The sequence below is a fragment of the Canis lupus genome, chromosome 13 (genome assembly GCF_048164855.1).
Source record: "Canis lupus baileyi chromosome 13, mCanLup2.hap1, whole genome shotgun sequence".
NCBI classification, from domain to species: domain Eukaryota; kingdom Metazoa; phylum Chordata; class Mammalia; order Carnivora; family Canidae; genus Canis; species Canis lupus.
The window spans coordinates 44,787,354-44,810,906 of record NC_132850.1 but is presented as its reverse complement, the minus strand read 5'-3'; the positions used below and the strand labels follow the sequence as shown (position 1 = coordinate 44,810,906).

Below are 23,553 nucleotides of genomic sequence, written 5' to 3'. Positions count from 1 at the left end.
CCTTCTTTCTTTGATTTTCTCTCATTATAGAGATGCAGGGCTGGGTTTATATTGTTTTGTGGGACCCAGGAAATTTAACAAAAATCCCCTACCCCTGGACAAGCAGAACAGTACTAACTCCATTTTGTGCTGCACCTGCCACCTCCTGTATTACCCCCCCCATGACTTGCTTATTGCTTAAGGCGCTGCCCCACCCTAGTCAAGCTGCTAGGCACACCCAAATCGGAAATCGGCTCATAACAATGTAAACCCCCCCGCCCCGCCCCCGCTTGTGCCCACCAAAACTGCCCACCGATTCTGGCCAAAATAATAGGCCAGCTCAAATGGATACTATAGGGTAAAATGTAATTCAATCGGCCACCTGCATGTGAACCGACATGACTGTGCAACTTTCTGCGTATGATACAATCCCATTGGCAACTGGCCCCTATAAAGCTGCTACCCCTCTTAGTCTCGGGGTCCAAGTCCCTGCTCCGCTGCGTTGGGTACACTTGGACCCAAGCTCGAGCTTGTAAATAAACCTTCATGCACTTGCATTGGTGTCGGCTCCTTGGTGGTTTCTCGGATTCGCAATCTTGGGCACAACAGTTTTTGGTTCTTTTTCTAAAACTTTGGTAATCAAACTTCTTTCTCATTTTATGTTGTAGTAAGTACAATACATTGATATGAATGTTTTGTTGATTTCTCATGTTGTAGATGGGATCAATTAGGGGGAGCACATTAATATGAGATCCTAAGTCAGAACAAGTGGGAGCAAAACACTTTAAAACAAGCTTCTAAGAAGCCAACAGGAACAAATCAAATCATTTCTTACGAAGAAACAAGGAAGTACAGAGGCCAGTCTGCACATATATCTTTGGTGGGAACAGGGGTTGAAAGTAGGTAAAAAAAATGTGAACTCATGTCCAGAATGATATCACGGCACTTTGAGATAAATGCTATAGGCCCCCCATGTGATTGCCATGTTTGATACTCAGCATGCCTTTGAAAAATCCTGTGGACTTTGTTTTTACCAAAGTTGGTAACATAGTGAGTCTGGCTAGACAATGAGCAAACTTACCAACAAAATATGACTGTATCATGGTGTATTAAACTCATCATCGGAAATAAATGTTTGAAAACAAGATGAGAATAAATATTATCATGAATTTGGCAGTCACTTGTGGGAGGCAACACAAATACCTAGAAATTTGTAGTAATTAAGTCATTGTAACCCTAATAAGGTTTTCAAAGAAATAGACACATTTAAGGAAACCCCAATCTCCCTTCCCCCTTTTCTCCTTACCAGACAGAAGAACCAAACGGTGTTGTCTATTATGCCAAAGAGATAATGGCCAATTTTGTCTGTCAGACTTCAAATGAATTACATCTATATGTGTGGAACACTATTTTTGAGACACTTTCACAATGTTACCTTATTTAACATTTGCAGAAATATAGCAGTTATCCTTATATCTATTTTACCAAATATGAAATAACAAGAGATCATGACATCTTCCAAATGTTAACCTTCCAGTGTCTCTTGAATATGGCACTGGGAAGACCACTGATCAGTGACTTCTGACTTAATTTCCAGTGCTGGTCCAGTGATCCCAGCACTATGTCATTATCTACTCCAAGTTACCCTGGGCCTCGAACTATGAACACAGAGTAACTCATTTAGTCATCATTAATTCATAGATTTCCAGTTAGAATAATACATGATCTTGAATTACATTCTGAAGTCAATAGAATAAGCATTGCCCTGGGGTCCATCCACCCCCATCTTCTCTTGCTAAGAGCATAGTTCTTAGAAGCCATCCTTAAAATTCAGGTGTTTCTCAGCTTCCGTATTCATTTAAGGCTTTTCCCCTTGCACAGGCCTACAGGAGAAGAAGACAATTTTTAGTTTATTCCTGTAGTTTTTTAGTCGAACACTTTGGAGGTTACTTTTGAAAAAAAGTTGGAATGTGAAATAGAATTTCCAGAAATGTTGCTACACAGAGAGGAGTTTATGGGGCAGCAACGTTGGAATCAGAATCTGCTTAGAAACAGACTCTGGGCAGCCCGGGGGGCTCAGCGGTTTAGCGCCACCTTCAGGGCATGATCCTGGAGACCCAGGATTGAGTCCCATGTCCGGCTCCCTGCATGGAGCCTGCTTCTCCCTCTGCCTGTGTCTCTGCCTCTTTCTTTCTCTCTGTGTCTCTCATGAATAAATAAATAAAATCTTAAAAAAAAAAAAAAGAAACATAGACTCTCAGGTTCCACTTCATACTTAGTGAGTCAACTGTTCTTCACAAGACTAGCTGGCAAGTGGTAAGAAAGGACATTAAAGTTTGAGAAGCACTGGCCTAAAAGCCAGCATACTGTTGAACAGGGCCAGGGCCTGGGGGACCTGGAGCCAACCAGCATCTGAAGTTGAAGTAATGAAGGCATCTTTTCTGAGGTTTGGTGTTCTGGAGGTTTGGTATGTGCTGCCTGCTGTTCAAGGTTTCTGGCACTAGAGGGTGACATTGGGCCACGTCGCTGAGGGAACAAGGCCTCTCTCCAGGAAGCAAATGGGCATCGTAAAATGAGGTACTATTAAACATTTTTGGTGGCGTGTTAAATTTTCTCTAGTTACCAAACAATGACTGACATTTATTTAGCATGAATTACGTGCCAAGCACTGGGCCAGGCCCTTTATGTGAATGGCTTCATTTAATCCTCAGAGGTGTTATTGCCCTACTTTAAGGATAAATTGGGGCTTCAGGAGGTCAGGAAATATGTTGATTGTCACCCGAGAAGTGCTAAGAAGTGATGGGTCGAGCTGAGCCGTCTGACCAGAGCCTGTGCTCTGAGCTTCCCCACTGCACTACCCTCTCTTTGCTTCTCCCAAGGGCCCTGCAGGGCTTGCAGGATGAAATAAACTGTGACTCTGTTAAATAATGAAAATAGAAGAACAGAGAATTAAGTTAAAGTTCTGTACACATTTAATATACTTTGTGAGGCGGGAGAGCACAGAGGTTATGTCTATGGGCTCTAAAGTCAGTCTGTACAATATGGGAGCCACTGTGTTGTTCACTAGCTGATGAGCACTTGGAATGTGGCTACTGTGACTGAAGAAATGAACGTTTAAATTGTTTCATCCTGATTAGTACACCTTCAAAAACCAAGACTTGATTCAGTTATTGGAAGCTTTTAAGTCTACTTGCCACAAATTGGGTACGTGAATCTACTTTTTCAACTGTCAAGTAGTTTTGATAAAAATTTCATGTCTGAATTACAATGTATTGTACGTGTAGAGTACACACTAGTTTTCAAAGACTAAGTGTAAAAAAGAATATAAACTATTTCATGAATAATTTATATATCGATTACATGTTGAAATCATATCCTGGGTACATGGCGTTACATAAAATATATTATTAAAAATAGTTTCACTTGTTTCTTATTTTACTTTTTAACTGTGGCTACTAGAACATGTTAGGTGATACACAGGGCTCACGTAATGGTCCTGTTGGACAATGCGGCTCCTGGAGCCCAATTGTTGACTTCAAATTCTCATTCTGCCATTTATTTTTATTTATTTATTTATTTTTATTTTATCATTCTGCCATTTAATAGCTGTGGGAACATTGTGTTCCTCTATTTCCTCATTTGTGAAATGGCGTGAGAACACCGACCTCACACGGCTGTTGTAAAGGTTAAGCGAATTAAAAATATTTGTGAAGTGTTCATTGGGCGACAATCCTTCATGGGTCTTCCACGTTTCTGCACATCTTGTAGAGCAGAAGCCCCGAAAGCCTTTGTTCTGAACGTTCTTTTCAAGGATGCTTATGTAGCAAACAGCCTTGGAGAACAGGGGTGGCTTCTCCCTCTAACAAAATGATCAGGTAGGTTTGCCTACTGTCCATCATAAAGAGTTGGCATTCCTAAGCTCAAAGTTCCTTTTCTGCAACTCAACCCACTGTGTGTGCAAGTACCACCTGGCCTTTCCTGTGTTATTTTATAAAATTGGGAGCTCAGAAAACTAGATGCTGGTTATGGCTATCGTTTTGAGTAATAAACTGTCCTTTGTCTCTGAGCCAGGAGTGTCGTGTCTCCTGCCAGCGTTCATGAAAGTGTGGCAGGCTAACTTGTTAGCTTCTAAGGAGAGTGAAATTCTCAGACTTCATGGTCTTGTGGTACTTAGAACAGGTGCCTGGCACATAGCATTATGTAAGGATTAGGTATTATTATTTTCACTCCCACTTATTTCCACTTGGTTTAGCTGAATTGCTACCGTCTTGTGCCTTTTGTGTCTATTTTCATTTAGGGAAAGATCTTTTCTTCACTCCACTTTCCACTTCCTTTGGGTCCCAGACCTTCTGCTTGGCCATACCTTACATAGTGGCCCTGCAGGGCTTGCATGATGCAATAAACTGTGACTCTGTTAAATAATGAAAATAGAAGAACAGAGAATTAAGTTAAAGTTCTGTACACATTTAATATACTTTGTGAGGTGGGAGAGCACAGAGGTTATGTCTATGGGCTCTAAAGTCAGTCTGTACAATATGGGAGCCTCACAGGCTCATGCCTCACAGGCACATCAGGTTGCATGTGGTAAAATTGTTAGAACTGAATCTTACAGGCAGCCTAACGGATTTGATTTTCTCTCTCTAAATGTTGATTATTGCTCCAAAATTCTTCTTTTCCAGGAGAATTTTATACAACCCAAAATAAAAGCACACAGTTATACTCTCATGACCCTGGTTCCTCTGTCTGTGCTTTGGGAAGTTTGGCACATGACAAGTGTCTGTCCACCAGCACTCTGTGTGTGTGGTGCTACTTCTTCACTTGTTTATACTCAGAGATGTGCATACACATTATTACAGTGCATAGTTTCCACACATGCATAATGGTTAACTGTACTATAAAACTATACCTAGAGTTAAAAATTTTATTGGTTTTGGTCCAAAGCCAATGTAAAAAATCTCAGAGTGAAGAGTATACAGTACTCTTTGGTACTGCAATAGTACAGTATGCTATTTCGAATAAGCTACAAGATCAAAACAGAACAAAGTTACAGGGAATACGAAACATTTCAATGTGAATAATATATATATATAAGGGATTATGAAACAAGCACATCACCAAAACATTTAAACTAACCTGTCTGAATTACCTTTAGTTCTAGCTTTTGAAGCAGCCAATATAAAAAGACATTCTATTTCATATTGGTAACTTAAATTCAAATTTAATTAAAACTAAATAAAATTAAACATTCAGTTCCTCAGTCACATCAGCCACATTTCAAGGGCTCGATAGCCACATGTAACTGGCTAGTGGCTACTATAACAGACAGTGCAGACCTAATACATTTTTATCATCACAGAAAGTTCTAGTGGACAGACCTGCGCTAAAAAGTGCATAAATATTTGAATCAGATAGTATTATTCTTTAGTGAACAGTGTTAAAAGTTGCTTCCAAGGCATTTTGATATAATTCTTTTATGTTTATAACTCTAAGTAACATGATTATATCTTGGTGTTATGATAAAGGTATAAAACTTTATCTCTGAAAACTCAATATAACACAGAAGTTATTTTCTATTTTTTCAAGTCTATATCTTCATTTAAATATTTTTATTCATAGTGATATTTTCCTTTTTAAGGTTTTTTCTCTTGATAGGAGTCTTTCACAGTTTCCTGTTATTATTACATACTATCTTGGCACAATTTCCACAGCTTTAAACTAACATAGATTTTATTTATGGGACATACAGCCTCAGCAGCCCAGTTTAAGTTTATTTTGAACAGATAGATGAATTCCAGCATACATGAAAATATTGTACTTGTTTGTGCGATTACAATGCCGAAAATGAAAACAGTAACTGTAGTAACAACAACGGGCAGCCCCAGCTCCACATCGTGGGAATGACTGACTGCCACGCATGAATATTTACTCTGTGCTCTGGTGCACATTCTACTCCATTAAGCACAAGCCTGGTATTAAGATGTAAGACATTTGCTTCTTTCCCTTTTGGAGACAGAGCCATGTTTCCATCGAGGACAGTGATACTCTGCTGTCCTTAGAGTGAAAACAGCCTATGGACCATGCTTTAGATCCTCGCCATTCAAAGTGTGACCTGGCCTGGGGATTTATTAGAGACACGAAATCTCAGGCCCCACCCTGGATCTACTGAATCAAAATTGTACTTTAGTAAAGTCCCCGAGTGACTAGAGGCACAGGGGAGCTTGAGAAGCACCTACCTGTAAGACAGTGGAAACGGGGCCTCAGTAAGTGTGGTGCCATTTCTGGAGCATGGCATTATGAGTTGAATTGTGTCTCCCTCACAAAATTCCTATGTTAGAGTTCGAACCTCAGCGCTTCAGAACGTGTCCTTATTTGGAGATACAACCTTTTACAGAGGTCATCTAGTTAGAATGAGGCCACTAAGGTAAGCCCAAATCCAACATACTGAGACATGGCTAAAATGTTTTAAACAAAAGGTATAGGGTCTCTGGGCCTATTTGTATGTTATGTATGTTATGGATATGTGGTATTTTTCTACCTGTAGATCATATTGGCAAAATTAATTTGTAAAGAGCCCTATTTAATTGGCTTAAAGAAAAATAAGCACTTATGTAAATTAACAAACCCAAATATTTTTTGAGTTCACATGAGCTGAGATCATCTTCGATAAATAAAAGCTCCTTTTAAGTTGTTGCTTAAATAAAAATAGGCATGTCTTCAGAGTTAACAGCATTAAATACAATGCCAATAAATAACTGATTCCACCTGGGTTTACTAGTCAAATAAATTCATGTTCCGTTACAAAACTTGTTAGCAAGAAAATCCACTTGAGATGATGACTAACTTTGCCTAATGTCTCATAATGTTTTTGTGAGTAATGTAAACATAATTGTTGGGAACGAATGATTAAGACAGATAAAAATGGGATAAGAGTTTTTAGATGCCATAATTATGTTTTATGGTATGTGTAGTTAAAGAAGTAGCTTCCACAAATCTTTTTGGTAACTTGAAACTGTCGAGTTCTGCTAAGTTAAATTAAACGTTGGAATTTCATTAAATATCTGGATCATTTTCCAAGGAAGATAAAACACTAAAACATTAGTCACTGAACAGAGGTTTATCTACTTTTGGCTTCTTATTACAGAGAAACTAAAGTTAAATTTGGGACTGCAAGTAATCATGTCTTGTGCCACACCGAAAGACCGTACTATTGAAAAGGGCATATGCTTCTAGATATCATAAAATGTATTTATAAATCTGTCAGTCCACAATTGCTTACTTCTTAATTTTCACTATGAATTAAGGATTCTAATGGTTAAGAATTCTAATTAATCTATGTAAAAATAAACTCGTAGGGACAATAAGGAGGGAAGAGAATGACCATATATGAGAAGGAGGCAAAGAAAGTAAGATGTGCATTGTCAGTAAGAGAATAGTAAGTTCTAGAAAGTTTGCGGAATAGACATCTTTAAAAAAGAATTTTAATATGTGGTCAAGCTGGCTAAGATTAAAATGAACTTATTTAAAAATCAGCTTTAATATTAGAATACATTCATGCAAAATTAGAATTTCTCTCTGTTAAAAGGATGACTTTTTGTTGTGGATTTGTTTGGATTATTGGTCTCTTAATAAGAAATTGTAAACAAAGTTTATTTATCTTTAATGTAATTTGTCTAGCAAACAGAGATTCTGTGTTTTTTCTTTATCGGGTCATTGATTACTTAGAAAAGCTGAGTTTTCTCTATTAAAAGAACAAACAGACAAAACCCCCAGATTCTTAAATACAGAAAATAAACTGGTGGTTGCCAGAGGGGAGGGATGGGCAAAACAGGTGAAGGGGATTAAGAGTACACTTCCCTCCATGAGCACGGAGTGATGCATAGAAATGTTGAATCATTATGTTGTACACCTGAAATTAATATAGCACCACATGTTAATTGTACTACGATTATAAAATGAACTAAGGCTTTTGCTGTCATGCCACCTTTACTTGTCTTTGAAATCTTTTGGGCACTTTGGTTAAATGAATAATTAAATATTGTTTTATAATTTCCTGTGATCCTATTTGGTCAACTGTGCAAAACATTTTGATATTTTTCACAAACTTCCCCAAACCAAATTCCAAGTCTTTTAGACTATAGGGACTAGGTTGGTTTTTTTTTCAGAGGACCCTTAGAACATCTCAAAGGATTCATTCTCTTTCCTTATAAAAAGGGAGATGTTAATCCAATGAGGCTTATTTGATATGTTAAATTACATGGGAAACATTGTCAAAAGTAACACTAAACCTTCTTTACCTTATATTTTTATAGGCATGTGTTCATATAAGTGTCCCACAAATTATATACAATTTCTAAAATTCTCAACATGTCCTGAAATAATGTTATCAGTCATCATTTTAAAATGTATATCACAGGGATCCCTGGGTGGCGCAGCGGTTTGGCGCCTGCCTTTGGCCCAGGGCGCGATCCTGGAGACCCGGGATCGAATCCCACATCGGGCTCCCGGTGCATGGAGCCTGCTTCTCCCTCTGCCTGTGTCTCTGCGCCTCTCTCTCTCTTTCTCTGTGACTATCATAAATAAATAAAAATTAAAAAAAAATTTAAAAAAAAATAAAATGTATGTCACAAAAATAAGAAAAATAAACCTTTTGCCATTTATAGGCAGTTATTGCTTTACTCAATGCTTTTACAAATGTGTTTCATCTTGGGGTGCCTGAGTGTCAGACTCTTGGTTTTTGCTCAGATCATTATCTTATGGCTCCTGGGACTGAGCCCCAGGTTGGGCTCTGAGCTCAGAGGGGAGAGTCTGCTTGAGTCTCCTTCTGCCCCTCCCCTCACACTCTCTTTTTCTTTCTCTCTAAAATAAATCTTTAAAACAACAACAACAAAACCAAATGTGTTTCTCCTTCAGAGAAATTCATAAAAAGGACTCTGACAAGTTCTTTTGAATACAGATCTCTAGTAACTTCATACCATTGAATTGAATTAAAGGAAACTTTTCTCAAACTATCTGTGAATTGCAGCAATTTGGTAAAATATATCTTTGTGAACATACATAAAACAATGACTTTTTCTCCCTATCTGATACCTCAAGAATTCAAGAACTCAATGAGTATTTTTATTTTCATGGTAATAAAACTATTTGCATAAGTTTAATAAGAGCCTGTTCTCCTTGTGGACAGGCTACTGCTTTCTCCATGGCTAAAATTCTATTAGAAAGGATCCTTCATACTTGGAGAACCACCCCCCAACTTTTGAACTACATGGTGATTGGGGAACCCACTTGACTGGCCAGGTACTTTGACAAGTTTGCGCTGTTTGGCCAGTTCTACAGCATTTTCACTGAGATTATCACCCTCAACTTCCAGGACTAATGGGATTATGAAGACTTAATTGACAGATTTGTAGAAACTCTTCAAATACCCTGGCTAAAAGCACCACCGTTGCTTCTTCTGAATCTTAGATCTCCTTCTTTTGGAACCCGTATCCTCTCTTCTTTTGAGATACTCCCAGGATGCCCACTGCATCCAGTTTACTTTAATCCACAACTGATAAAAGGGGGTAGTTTCAGTGTGGTTAAGTCCAACTGCTTCTGTTGGAAAGAACTGTACTTCAGTAGAGTAGACTTTCCAAAGTGCACTCCCAGGAAACAAAAACATCAGACATCATAATCTAAAGAGTATGATGAAGATTTCATCACTGGAAAGGATGCCTTCAGAAAGACTCCCTCCCTGAAAGGGACTTACCAGGAATTGGAGCAGATGACAGCTGAAGCAGACAGCTTTCCCAAGGTGACTGGACTAGACTTTTATACCTTTTTTAAGTTAGCTTTTTTTTTTTCTTCAGACCTGTATACCTTTTCCCTGTTTACCTTATTTTTCTCTTTCTTTAAGACAATGCTTTTATTCACTTTCCCCAATCTGTTGCAAAAGGGGAAAACCTTGGGGCACCTGGGTGGCTCAGTCAGTTGGGTGTCTGACTTGGTCTTAGCTCAGGTCTTGATCTCAGGGTTGTGAGTTCAAGCCCCACATTGGGCTCTATGCTGGGTGTGGAGCCTGCTGAAAGAAAAGAGAGAAGAAAAAAAAGGAGAGGGGTACCTTTCTGATGGTTGGATATGTTCATGATATCTGATTCCTCTTGGTCTTAACCTGTAACAATCTCTTTAGTTCCCCTTGCCACATCAATTATACCTGCAAGATTACCAGTGTAAACTATTGGCTTAGGATATTAGAGCCAGGTGTTCCCATACTGTACTATCTCAACTAAACACTTCCACTTTTGAAAATCGTATGCTATTCAGTTCCCCATGTTTTTTTCCTTATTTAAATATGATCTGTCCCCCTGCACCCAAGGGAGATGCAAAAGGTTAACTCTTTCTTCAAGGCTTTTAAAAAAGGCCTCTTTAGGAGTGGATGGTACCTCACAGAATGTTGTTCTTTGCCTAAAAGGTCAATCAGGACATTTCAGCTAATGGATCTTTCAATGACCAGACCTTATCTAGAGCCTCTGTGCTCCTCCTGGCTTCTTTTTTGTCTGTGGTGGATGGTATTTTCACGGGCATATGAATGTTAGATAGTTGGTGAATTGGAGGTCAATGTTTATTAGGACATTTAACTGTCCCTTTTGATATCCATAACAACTTAGAAGCTTTCCATTTGTCCTCCCATTGGTTCATCCCATTAAGCCTCCATGGCTATCTTAAACAGCAACTTCCAGGAGCCACACATGACTCTGAGTTTGCCTCAGTAGGGACAGCCTTTTTCCCTTGGGTCACAGTAAGTGCCAATGAATGTCCATGATCAGAAATCTCTCCCCATTGTTAAGAGATTCACAGCCAAAGCAGTAGCAGCCCAACAATGATCACTTGACTCACTGGCTAAGGTAGTTTTGGACAATCTTATAGGCCTTGATTACCTACTTGCTGAAGAAGGAGGCATTTGTGCAATAGCCAATACCACCTGTTGTATCTGAATAAATGCCAGTAGAGAGGTAGAAGCCCAATTATACAAGATCAGGGAACAAGCACACTGATTATAACAAATTTTGCCCAACTCTCCCTGATTCTTTGTTCAGTTGGCTACTTTCAGGTCTTACAGTCATGGTTTAGAACTGTCCTATAACTTGGATTTGACATGTTATTTTTAATTCTGTTTTGCATAATTATTTTTAAACTTCATACCTATTGCCTGTCAAATCTCTGCAGAAGTGATGCACTAAAAATAGAATGATGTTAGCTCAATGCTTTGAGATGATTTCCAATGCATACAATCTAGACAAGGTATGAATGTGAGGGTGGAAAATGCTTAAGAGCTCTGCCTTATACTTTCATTGTTGTTCAAATGTGGCTTCTATAGTTTCCATCACCACCTGCTCTCCTCTGCAATATGGGACATAACTCTCAGGAAAGGTCCTTCCTGGCATCAAGGAACATAGACAAACATTTAATAAATAAATAACCAGATACTTGAGTACTGATGCATTTGAGGAAAGATCTAGATCCAAAGGGGCAAATGTGAAAATAAAGAAAACCTAATTCAAAATAGAGTCAGAGAGCAAGGAAGGGAGAGTTCTCACTCATGTACCATTAATCACAGCTTACTTTACATCCCCCAGCAGGAAGAAGCTTACTTTACATACTCCAGAAGAAAGAAGGAAGATTTTCCTCTTGCCTAGCAACACCCCAGCCAATGAGAAACCACCACTACCTGAATTCTTGCTCTCCTCCAACAGACTTTTGTTTAAAATAATCCCTCCCTACTCCCTTCCTTCCCTTATAAGAGCAAGCCCCTCTCCTTTATTCTTTGGATTTGCCTATGGTTCACCATATCTTGCATGTCCCAAATTGTAATTCCTTTGCTATTCTCAAATAAACTATTTTTGCTGGTTAAATAACTGGCTATTTTGTTTTTAAGGCTGACACTTCTGTATCATGAACTGTCCACTTTTTAGATGGTATGTATCAGGCATTTATGCCCTGCATCTGGCTAGAATATGGTACTATCTGTCAGGTAGGGTGCCTAGAGCAGTCTTTTTGAGAATATAGTTCGTGGAAGACAAAATAATGTTCCCGACAGGTTCTGGTAGCAAAAGTAAACATTTAGGGTACTGGAGGGAATGTAGCCTCCCCATAACGGTGTATTTCTTCAGCACAAAAGAAAATGATTAGATAGTGTGGTAGAAATTTAGAGTGAGAACTGTAGGAAACCTGAAAGGACTTAAGAATGAACCATGCTCAGATGGAAGGAGCAGAAAAAGGAGATTCCAAGAGCACATCAGAGAAAACAATAGAGAAGCCCAGAAGGTAGGAGAAGAGGCTGGGAGACTCCTCGAGAAAAATGAGTAAGACTTTCTTTTCTAATTATTTAGCCACCACAAATAAATGAAATGGGGTAGTTAACAGACTCTTAAGATGTGCCAATTTCAGATCTGCAATCCACACAAATCCTGGGATTAGTAACATCTAATAGCAATACCTGTTAAGGTTGAGTCTCTCATTTTCTACATAAGGAAACTGAGTCCTGGTACGTTGAGAAACTTATGCAGTATCACCTGGCTTATGAGCTAGAGACATGAGCCCAGGATCCACATCTCACAGCTACAGCCCAGAGTTGCTGCCAATACACCTGGCACACATGGCTTTTAGTAACTGCAGATCATAGAACACACTATGATAATATAAATTGCTTTACATGAAGCACACGGATTTTGCATCAAGTAATTTTAATTATAAAGCTAAAAATATGTCAAAAGAATCTGACAACATCTTATTAAGTTATAAGAATGAGCTCAAGTAGTTTCTGATGTGGGCATGTCCCCAAGAAGAATGAGTTTCAGTCAGGAGCTACTCAGGCTTCTCACTCCCTCTTCCTGCCCCTCTTTCCCTTTTTAAAATTGTTTGTTTTAATCATCAAAGATATTGCATGGAAATCAAACATAAATCAAATTATGGAAATGCAGAAGAAATATTTCATCCAAGTTGTTTTTCTTCCTTTTATCTTCTCATTTCTTTGAATGATGATAGGATTTAATCTCCAGAGGGACCTGTTTGGGACTCCAAATAGGAAAAACTGTGTTTTTTTTCTGATGAGATACTAGGTGTAGCTGCTATTTTAGGTTGTACTTCCTTTGGAAATCGTACATTAGCTTAAAAAAATCTTAAAAAAAAAAATGTGAGTGCAAAGAAGCAAGTTCAAAGAACTATCTCTTACATTAGCAATCAGATTCCTGGACAAAATTAGAAGCTGATAGTTTTTCATTTTGTTTTGTTTTAGAAACTGATAGTACATATGTGAGGTATGAAGATTCTTAATGTCAACTGTTGAGTATAATGGCCTTTTCCATCGGTAGCTGCCTAAATAATTCAAGAGTTTGTATCTGGTTTAGGTAGGATCTCACTGATTACATCTTCCTGTGATCACGCTGGGATTCAAGGCAATGATTTCTGAATGTGTTCTCCTCCGGGAGATCTCATCATGTCCCTTTGCAGTTCCACTATGTTCTCTCTCCTCATCTGTGTCTGAAGCACTTTTATGAATACATGTATCAGTTTCTAAAAAAAGGAAAACAGGAACCATTTCCAGTGTTCACAACAAAGGGAATTTAATGCAGGGGAATTTATTACATTGGTGATGGCAGAGTTCAGAAGCCAATCCAGGGAGACTGAGGGAACCCAGAGAGATTAGCAACAGCAAGAAACACTTGAGTCTCTAGTCTGTTACATACATAGGATTATCATTTTCTTTATGGCAATTATTCAGAAGCTGTTCTAGGTCTGTCAGGGATTATAGAAGTGAAGATATCGGGACTCCTGGGTGGCTCAGTGGTTGAGTGTCTGTCTTTGGCCCAGGACGTGATCGAGTCACGGGATCAAGTCCCACATCAGGCTTCCTGCATGGAGCCTGCTTCTCCTTCTGCCTATATCTCTGTCTCTCTCTCTCTCTCTGTGTCTCTCACTAATAAATAAATAAAATCTTTGAAAAAAAAAAAAAGAAGTGAAGGTATCCTCAGGAGATTTATAATCTGGTGGGAAGACCAGCTCTGCACAGGAAACACAGGGTGATTAAGTGCTGAGTGGTGGGGATGCAAGCTAAGAACCAGAAGGGCCGTGCCTGAGGAATAGAGCACTCTGGGCCTTCCCAGATCACTGTGAAATGAACTACAGGATACTTTTCATGGGGTGATTTTGCCTAACTTAAAACTTTTAGAGACTAATCTGGCCTCAGGGACTATGACACTTATAATGCTTTTTATTCCCTTTGAAATAAACATGTTTTAGGGAGAAACAGCTTTTCTTCTCAATGAGTCAAAAAGATGTATTTATTCAGGAAGAAAGGAGACTCAGGTGAAATAATTTTGCTTTCTAAAGAATATTGGCAGATTTAAAATTTACGCTCAAAATAGCTTATTGACCATGTTTAAATATTTTGATATGGTCATATATATGCAATAACTGACCCTTAACATTGGCATATACTTTGGGGAATAACGTTTTAAAATTAGAACATGAAAAGTGACAAAAAGCAAGAATATTTTGAAGAAGTCATTTGAGTATAGAATATTTAAAATAAGCATTTATATAACAATATGAATATTTAGGAAATACTTTTAAATACCAAAATAAAAAAGAAATTTAGAATAGCACATGTACATCAGGTCATAAGATAAAGTTTAATACATTTGATCATGTTAAAGGACACAAAACACAGCCAATCTAACCAAATTTCAGGCATGCATTTACATAAATATATTAAATTAAGAAAAGAAATTGTACACTTAAACATCCTTTTCACCTAAAAATCATTAAATCCACAGATCAACAATAAAAACCAATTCTCTGCATTTACCACTTCAAGATACAATCGTTCTATTTTAAAGATAACACAAATACACTTGTTAGAATTTATATGCATTATACATATATTATATATTACATAGATAGTGTGTATACATATGTAGTGTTTGTACAGATAGATAAATATATATACATGGGTGTGTGCACACGTACAGATACACACAGATGTACTTTAGGCCATCTGTACTATTATTGCTGGATTCTACAGTTGAGCTGAATTGGAGCTGGTTGGGTGTGATTATTGTCTTTTGCTTCAAACATGTTCATCATACCCACTGGGCTCACAATCCCCCACAGTAAACGTCCTTGCCTTTTCTATAGCACATAATCATCCTAGGCACTTCAATAAATATTTGTTGGATTAATAAGTGGAATGATAGCTGAATAATAGAGGATTGATCAAAGAGAACTGCATATTATAATAACTGGGTTAAATACATCAGATTAAGTCAAATTTAGAGGGATTATCTGAGCCAATGGCTTTGCATGTTACTCTTCCTAAGAACATTTATAGAAGTCCCAACTAGTACCTGTATTAACTCGGCTCCCTCAAACACATACCTGCTTTTACTACTTGTTCCCATAGCTTTCCACCTCTTAACAGAAGTTCAAGCAAGGATTTGTTATGGTATCTTTTGTAAATAAGGTTATGGACAAATTGTCCTATTTATCCACAACCCAGAGGAAAATGAACAGCTAAGAACACTAAACTATGTTGGAAGAATGATAAAGTGAACAATTCTTTAAAACTGGACGAAGTTAGTCACAGATAAAGCCAGGAAAGACACAAGAGTTTCTTTTCAGATTTCTTCTATGCTTACTGATGATAATGATTTGATAATTTTTTCTTTGAATTAGATTCCTTTCTTTCAAATTAATAGTCTTCTTTAACATGTTCTAGGGAATCAAGCCTCCCAAATTCCATAGTACTTTTGTATCATTTACCTTGCTACTACATGGTTCTTGGTGAAATTCATGTCCATAAATGTCTTATGAATATGAGATATGGGAAACACCTGACTTCCCATAAGGTTGTCAATTCAACTTCTCAGTATTATGAATAGAATGCATTAATGTATTAATACTATTAGGTTCTACTTACTATACATGAAATCTTAATCTACTCTAGGAAAGGCATGTCTGAGATTTTAAGAATGAGGTAAAGAAATATCCAACATACATTTGGGGCATAGGCTACACCAAACCTGACAACACATTGTTCAAATGAATGGAAACTGTTGGCTGGTTGTTGTTTAGTGCAAAAGGAAATATATAGGAATTAACTTCTAACTGTGAAGACAAAGCTTATTTTAAATTTATCCATTATGAATTTCCCATTACTGTTAATGTTCTGCTTTTTCTATCCTATGTGTTAAAATGTGTTTTTTTAACTTAAAATATTATAGTCATTGAGATAACTCACCAAACATTTGTTAATTTGCATGTATATGTATACATGTATTTTGATTTTAAGTAATATATGATCAACACATGAAAAAAATATCCCTACTGAAACTTGATGTCTGATTTTGTGATATGCAATAAGATGTGACTTTAGAATTCATGCTGAACTGAAACTTTTTTTTTTTTTTTTGTAAGTCAGTATGTACAGTCTGGCTATAAAAAAGGCAATAACAAGTTTTAGGCCTAAGACTTTATGTTGATACAAGGAATCTATTACTTATTTTTTATTTTTTCAATCCACTTACATATGATCTTTATAAAAGAAAGCAAGGTAAATGACAGGTGTCTCTTGGGTTCATATTTAATTGGAGATTTTTAGAAAAGTGCTAATCTGATAAAGGAATACATCTTTTCATAGCAGCCAGGGAAACTACCACTCTGATTGAGAAGATTATGGCACTACAGCCCTCAAGCTCTCTTGAATAGAACTTACTCTCCTAAGCAGCTATTTTAAAGCAATTTCCAAAACTTAGCAGAAGACATTTAAGATAAAGAAGTGTTGAAATTGGCTAGGATTAGTGTTTGACAGGTCTTATGGTCATGTTTTTAGTAGTTTTAATATCGAAATGCTTCTAAGGTTTCCACCTTTTCTGACATTGTTAATTATTGGAGGCATGACTAATTTGGGTTAGTGTGATGAAAGAATGTAAGGTAGTAAATGTATTTCTTTAGATATTCTAAAGAAGAACTTTCTGAAAGTACTGCCGGCATTCACAACAATGAGCTAACTAACTTCCTACCAGTAATACAGAAATATGTACATTTTCTGGGCATAGAACTTTGGTCTAATTTCTCTGCAAGTTCAAGCCTCATCCCAGAGGTGGGGAAAGAAGAGATTTGGAATAATCCTTTTCAAAGTAGATTACATAGAGATCTGAATAACTATTCAGGTATTATAAGAACTATTCCTAATAAATAGGAATATTTCCTATTCCTGAAGAGGAAATAGCTACTAACTTTTCCTATTGTTAGCTCAAACTCTTGACTGGAATATTCTGTTTTCCTATATGAATGATGGAATACAAGTCAACCTGGAGCATCCAGGCTGGTAGTCATTTATGCTTTTGGTTTTTTCTTTCAATAACTGTAATATTCAATCTAATATTTTCATATTTGTCTACTGTTCTTCATGATAGAGAGTCTGAGCAAATGTGACCCTGGAAGAGGGCATTTCTTAGGAAAATAAAAGAAAAGGTCATAATGAGCAAAAGCAATAGCAAACTACCCCACAACATTTTCATTATGGGTGTACTGAGAACATATCTGTTTATGAAATATGGTAGAGAAGGAAGAGGCTGAAAGAAAGAAGGATACATAGGAGATGGGTGTGAAAAGAAAGAGCTAGAGACAGAGGTGGGGGCTAGAGATAAATACTGTAGGTAACATTCTATAGAGATGTCAGAAACTTTAACTTATTGATCAGCCAACTACATCTGCCTATTGTATACCTTATTTTTCCACTTAAAAATTTTGGGTTTGGTTTCTCTTTTCTGTTTCAGAGTTAATAATGTTAGATTAATAATTAAAGTTAATGTGTACTTTAAAAGACCCTAGATGCAGCATCTAACCTCATGTCTTACACCTGGTAGGCCTGTTACAGTTTATGATTCAGAAATAAAAGCAATATCAAAAGAAATATATTAAAGTTGTTAATTCATTGGTATGTGATCATTTTCAAAGAAATCAAAAGAGAAGAGGTGCCCCCTTTGAAGTATATAAATGGAAAAGAGAATGGTTTTCTATTTAGATTGTGTGTATATGTTATAAGTGTAGGGTTCTCTGCTCTTTCTTTATAATATAGTCCATTATATCTGAGAAAACTTCTGAGTCTTCTTTGTGATAAAATATTTTATAATAGCCACACTGAAACAAAATTCCAAGAAGAAAAGGTATGGATGGAACTTTTTATCATCACACAAGTTTTTTTTTTTTTTTAAATCCTTCCTTTCTCTGTAGTTTAGTGATTCAGTTTTCTTCTCACTACCTTAAAAACTGGCAAGAAAAAAGGTTCTATTAACCAGGACAAGAGTTTGGCAAAAGCAGTGGTAGAAAGCTTTTTTTTCCAGCTCTTTATAACTACCATAACAGCATTTCACATTAAATCGACACCCAAAGTTAAGCTCCAGTATGGACAAAGGGGTAATAATATATATTTTTCTATTTCTTTATTTTATCTTTATCTTGCAAATCCACATTCATGACAAGAACATTTTTCTCCATTCTACTTTAAGAACCAAGTAGATGTTGCCATTCACATGATAAAACAATCAACTTTTCCCTAGCTCATACTTGAAACCAATTCCAACGTGTCTACCATGGAGCATTTAAGATAATTCTCCAGTCACACAGGTTAAAAATCTCATTGAAAAAAAAAAAAAAGGTTAAAAGATTTTTTTTTTTTTTTTAATGATCAGAGGGTTTAAAGTTTGTAGCCATCAATTAGCCACTGCTCTTTATGTCTCTCCCAAGAACAGAAAGAAATGACTCCAACGACTTGACTGTCTTTGCTCAGATTTAATACCCATGGATCTTGCTATCTTCTCTTTTAGAAGATTTTGGTCTTTTATTCTAATGACTCATGATAAAAAAGGCTGTGACACCTGGGGTACATATGTTTTTCTAAGACATTTGAAACTCTTTCATCTGGGAATGGTCTGTGTAAAAAGTCTGGGCCTGGTCAACTGAACAGAGATATTTTTAAATAGGAGGATGAATGGCACTATAACACCTTTTCTTTTGGAAGAGATGGAAAGATTAAGTGTGTAAGAAGAAACCTTGGATTTTTCAGATTTTGCTGAATATACAGCAGGGTCCTTATTGTTTTCAGTGAAACTATGAACAGGAGAATGTGTAATAAAACTGCACAATTTGACAGATTTAGACAGCTGGCTCCCTCTCCAGAAGTTCACATTTTGTTAATGTCACCCACGTTGAATAAGGGACGATTAGATGGTAAGGTCCATTTACAAAAATGGTTGTCAGGACATTTTATTTTTAATTGTAAAACTTTCTGTGATGGAATTCAGTAAAAGGGCTATGAAGAGAAAGCAATGGAGACAAAAGACTGCTATTAACCTCCAGATGCAGGCTACTGCAGGTTCATGGCAAGATTTGTCACACTCTTGGGCCAATGAAGTGTTAGTGTGACTAGAAGGGACCACCCCTTTTCTGGGGTAAGAGGGCAATTTGGTCTCCATGCTCATTTAATCCTGAGACTTCTTTGAATAGACTGTCAATTGAATCTAAATTGTGCAAAATTATGCATGCACTTTTTAATGCAGGCTATTGTTCACTAAGCACTGAAGCAAGGTTTCTCAACCCATTTCCATTTGGCATGAGGTCACTTGAAACTTAAGTAATCATATATGGAAGACAAGAGCAGTGTACTTAAACAACCTTTCTACATAAATGCTCACTGTGCTTTAATTGCAAATCTCTCGCTTTAAAACAATAGAGAAATACAGGTTACACGATTTTATTCTTTTTTAATTGAGGTTCATATTCCTCTAGGTATGGAGCAGGTTTGAGAAGTCAGCCTGTGCTGCATAATCTATACTAGTCTATAATTCAGATTCTGGAAAAACAGATGTTTACAGAAGGACAACCTATAGCGGGTGTGTGCACGTCAGAATAGATGTTTTCTCAGTAGTGCAAAGAGGCCTTATAATATTGTTCTAATCCAAATGTGGAGAACTGGCCTCAAAAACCATTAAGAAAAATGTCTATCAGACTTTTTTTGCTGTTTTAAATCAGAATATGGCGTTTCTATAAAAACCTGAACAGAACACTTACAGAAATTTTTCATACATTAACCAAAGAGGATTTTCATTGAGTTCTAAAGGAACATATACATTAAAACTCATATTTGGCAAGAATTATTATTTAAAACATTTGTACAAGTGACAGCTTACATAGCCAAGGTTTGTTAAAAATGAGTGAGCTCTTCTCCAGTGAGGTTTCGTTCAGTGTGAAATCTGCAACGTTCTATTCACATATACACTGACAGTCTTGCTATGGTGAAAAGCATTTTACATATGTTTAATGCTGGAATTTATAAGGATTGGCTGTTTTCTTGCTTTTTCATCCGTCGTTAATGATTACATGTTGGCACAAGGATACATTGCTAGATTAGATCCACAGCACATTAAAGACTGTTTGCTTTCTCACTCCCCTTCTTTCCAATTAAGTTGGTGAAAAATGTAACTTTAGTATTTTACAGGACAGGGCAAAGGTGTTTCATCTAGGTGATGTCTATATTATAAAAATAAAATAAAAAATATAAATAGGTAACATAAACCCAGTGCCTATTGTTAGATACAATATATAATAAAAGCAGACCTTTTAGGAAGATTGATTTTAGAATATGCTGTTATGATTTAATTATAAAACACTTGAAAACAATCTTGAGATTAAACTAGAGTAACCAGATTTTTCCACCAATAAAAAGGTATGTGGGTAACATTCTGTAATTGGATACATCGATACAAATGAAGATTACAGTTTTATATCAAATCGCCCATTTAGAAATTCATCAGGGAGTTCTGAAACATTTTCTCACATTACAATCCTTTAATATAAAAATATTGCCTTTTTTATTAGGTCCATCAGATTGCACAGCAATGTTTCAAAACTCCATTAAAGTTGACTTTAGTTATTACAGACAGAAAATTTCTGGGAAGTCAAATAATCTCTTTTGGTGACATAAAAATTCCGTTATCAATTTACAATGGAATTTCTGTGTAAATTACTCCACACAAGGAAATATGTATTTTTAAAACCCATCTGTTATGCAACCACGTGTATAGGGGTTGTGAGTGTGCGTGTGTACGTGCATATGTGAACAAACGTGCCAACATACACACACAGGATCTGCACATTTCTGGAAATTATTTTTAAATTAAGAAAAGAAAATGAAATCACAGGAAGTGTGTAGCAGGATAACAGTCTTTCTTTTTAATGACAAGATAGAAAATAAATGCCCATTGGAAAGGAATATTCAAACAGTCCCAAACAGAAACTATACAATGTAACTTGTTAGATCCAGCAAATAAGATGTCATGTCAATGATCTGATCAAGAATACCTGCCCTGGTCACTCGGCGGATGTTTCTGTCCACTTGTTCACACTGAGGACCAAGATATCCTTTTTTACAGAGGCACTTGTTCGGTCTAACACAGACACCTCCATGACGACATACTGGCTCACATTTTGCTGGGAGGAAAAAAAAAATCAATAAAATCACACTTTTGTTTTGTATGTCAGAAACAGTACCAAGTATGAGGCCAACAAATATTTGATGAGTAAGGGAAGGAAGGGGAAGAAACAGGTAGCCAAAGGTTTCCAGAGCCATAGTTATGTGGGGGCTAGAACTCAGTAGAGAATGGGAGACATTTGCAGGGAAGCAGAGATCATGGCACACAATTTCAATCCCTTGCAGAACGACTCTATTTAAAATGAGGATTTCAGGTCTTTCAAGCCTCTGTTCCACTAGGCTATTTCCAACAGAGGGCCTTCCAAGTAACTCTCTGTTTCCATCCCTCCAGGGTAAGACCTTAAAATGTGGGAAGGGCCTGGCCCGAGACGGAGACCTAGCGGCTTCAGCATCTCCAGTGCAGTATAAAGGAACAGTCAGTTCTCAATTTTGGTTAGATGGGATATCTCCCATGTGGACTCCCTTGGATTCCCCTTTCCCTTTGCTCCCAGGGGGTGCAGTGCATTGCTTCATCTCTGATTACACTTTGTAGCCCATTCTTGGGTCAGTGCAGTTGGCCAGGGAAGGACATTCTTAGCAATCCTTTTCAGTGTTACTCTACACACAGAATCTCTTCATATGAGGCTTCTTACCACTACGATATAGGTAGGAAATGTAAAGATATACTGCTGGGGAACTCAGTCAGTTATGTTTCTGACTCTTGGTTTCAGCTCAGGTTGTGATCTCAGGGTCATGAGATTGAGTCCTGCCTCAGGCTCCATGCTGGGTGGGGAGTCTGCCAAAGATTCTCTCTCTCTCTCTCTCTTTCCCTCTGCCCCTCCCCCAGCTTGCACACACCGTCTCTCTAAAAAATAAGTAAATAAATGGTTTCTAAGAAAAAAAAAAAAGATTTACTACTAAGATGAGATGTAGAGATGAAATTGGTTGTATAAGTTAATTGTGTTTTAGTGATGGGATAAAACTGGGATGTGTAGCCACTGTAGACAGAATCAAATTCCTTGAACACGTTTTTTTATCCATTCAGGAGACAGGGTTATTTAACCTTTTCAAGTGCATTTATCAAAACCCAGGGGTCTGTGGCTGATAAATGGAAAAGACAAAAGCAAGAGAAAAATTAGACAATTTAAAAAAACTTCTGGGAGATGAACTATGTCAGTATATTAATAGAGTTCTTGCTTCATATATAGATATGATTAATATCTAAAATGGCATATATAATGCCAACTATATTCAAAATAACTTGTTTACTCTCAGTTTAAACATACTATTACCAGAAGGCACTCAGTAAATTTTTGTTACTTGGTAACTTGAGGTGACTTAAGAGGTCAGGCAAAATGCAAAGTAAGAAGTACAACAGAATGGACACTATATAAAAGAACTAGAGAGAATAGGTATTGTCAGGCATTAAGGAGCAGAAGGAAGATATTAAGAATTAGAATATTTCTGCATTTGAACACTGTCTTTTTTTTGGCCAACTAAGGAAAAAAGAAAACAGGTAAAAGGTAAGTATTTGTTTTAACTGCTGTAATTACTTAATTTTTGTAGAACTTTAATTATGATAGCTCTCTCTGAGATATATATAGTATTAATCAACCAGGTAGAGTTATCTGTGCCGAAGCAATTTAAGCTTAAAATGTATACTGTGTATGTGACTAAATGCTGGCTACATTGTGTTAGACAATATATAGACAAGTTGTGATTATAATTTTTGGAACAAACATATGTTTGGAATAAAGAAAATATAACATTTAGGCATTAAATATTAATATTAAATATTAATTTGAAACAAATTTTCTTTGGCAAGAGAAGCTTTAATATTGAAGATAGCAGAGATTGAATTCTTTTGTAAGAATATGTATATGCTGGTTGTTGAAAATGCATTAAAAGTGCATTTATTCTTATGGCAATCTTTTCCAGTTTTACTGATAAATAAATGGCATACACAATGATGGTTTAGTTTGCATATGCTGTGAAATGATTCCCATAATTGATTTAACTAACACCCATCATCTCATCTAGATAAAAGAAAAAAAAAATTTCTCCTGAAA

General features: G+C 36.8%; 2 protein-coding genes across 7 annotated transcripts in view; one reads left to right on the top strand and one right to left on the bottom strand.

Annotated features, from left to right (window-relative positions):
* The window catches only part of ANAPC10 (anaphase promoting complex subunit 10), a 261,250-nt gene extending 249,397 nt beyond the window's left edge, over positions 1-11,853 (top strand). The window contains exon 8 of one of the 2 annotated variants that reach the window (XR_012006050.1): positions 11,595-11,853. The gene's annotated coding sequence lies outside the window, so the exon portion shown is untranslated. Of the gene's footprint in view, positions 1-11,591 lie in introns of both variants that reach the window. The other variant, XR_012006049.1, reaches the window with a different exon arrangement.
* Positions 11,854-14,626: 2,773 nt separating this feature from the next.
* The window catches only part of HHIP (hedgehog interacting protein), a 93,551-nt gene continuing 84,624 nt past the window's right edge, over positions 14,627-23,553 (bottom strand). For 2 of the 5 annotated variants that reach the window (XM_072773433.1, XM_072773436.1), the window contains exon 13: positions 14,627-21,504. In XM_072773433.1, coding sequence (XP_072629534.1) covers positions 21,311-21,504 — 194 coding nt within the window. In that variant the 3' untranslated portion in view covers positions 14,627-21,310. The remainder of the gene's footprint in view (positions 21,505-23,553) is intronic. The other 3 variants (XM_072773434.1, XM_072773435.1, XM_072773437.1) reach the window with 3 other exon arrangements.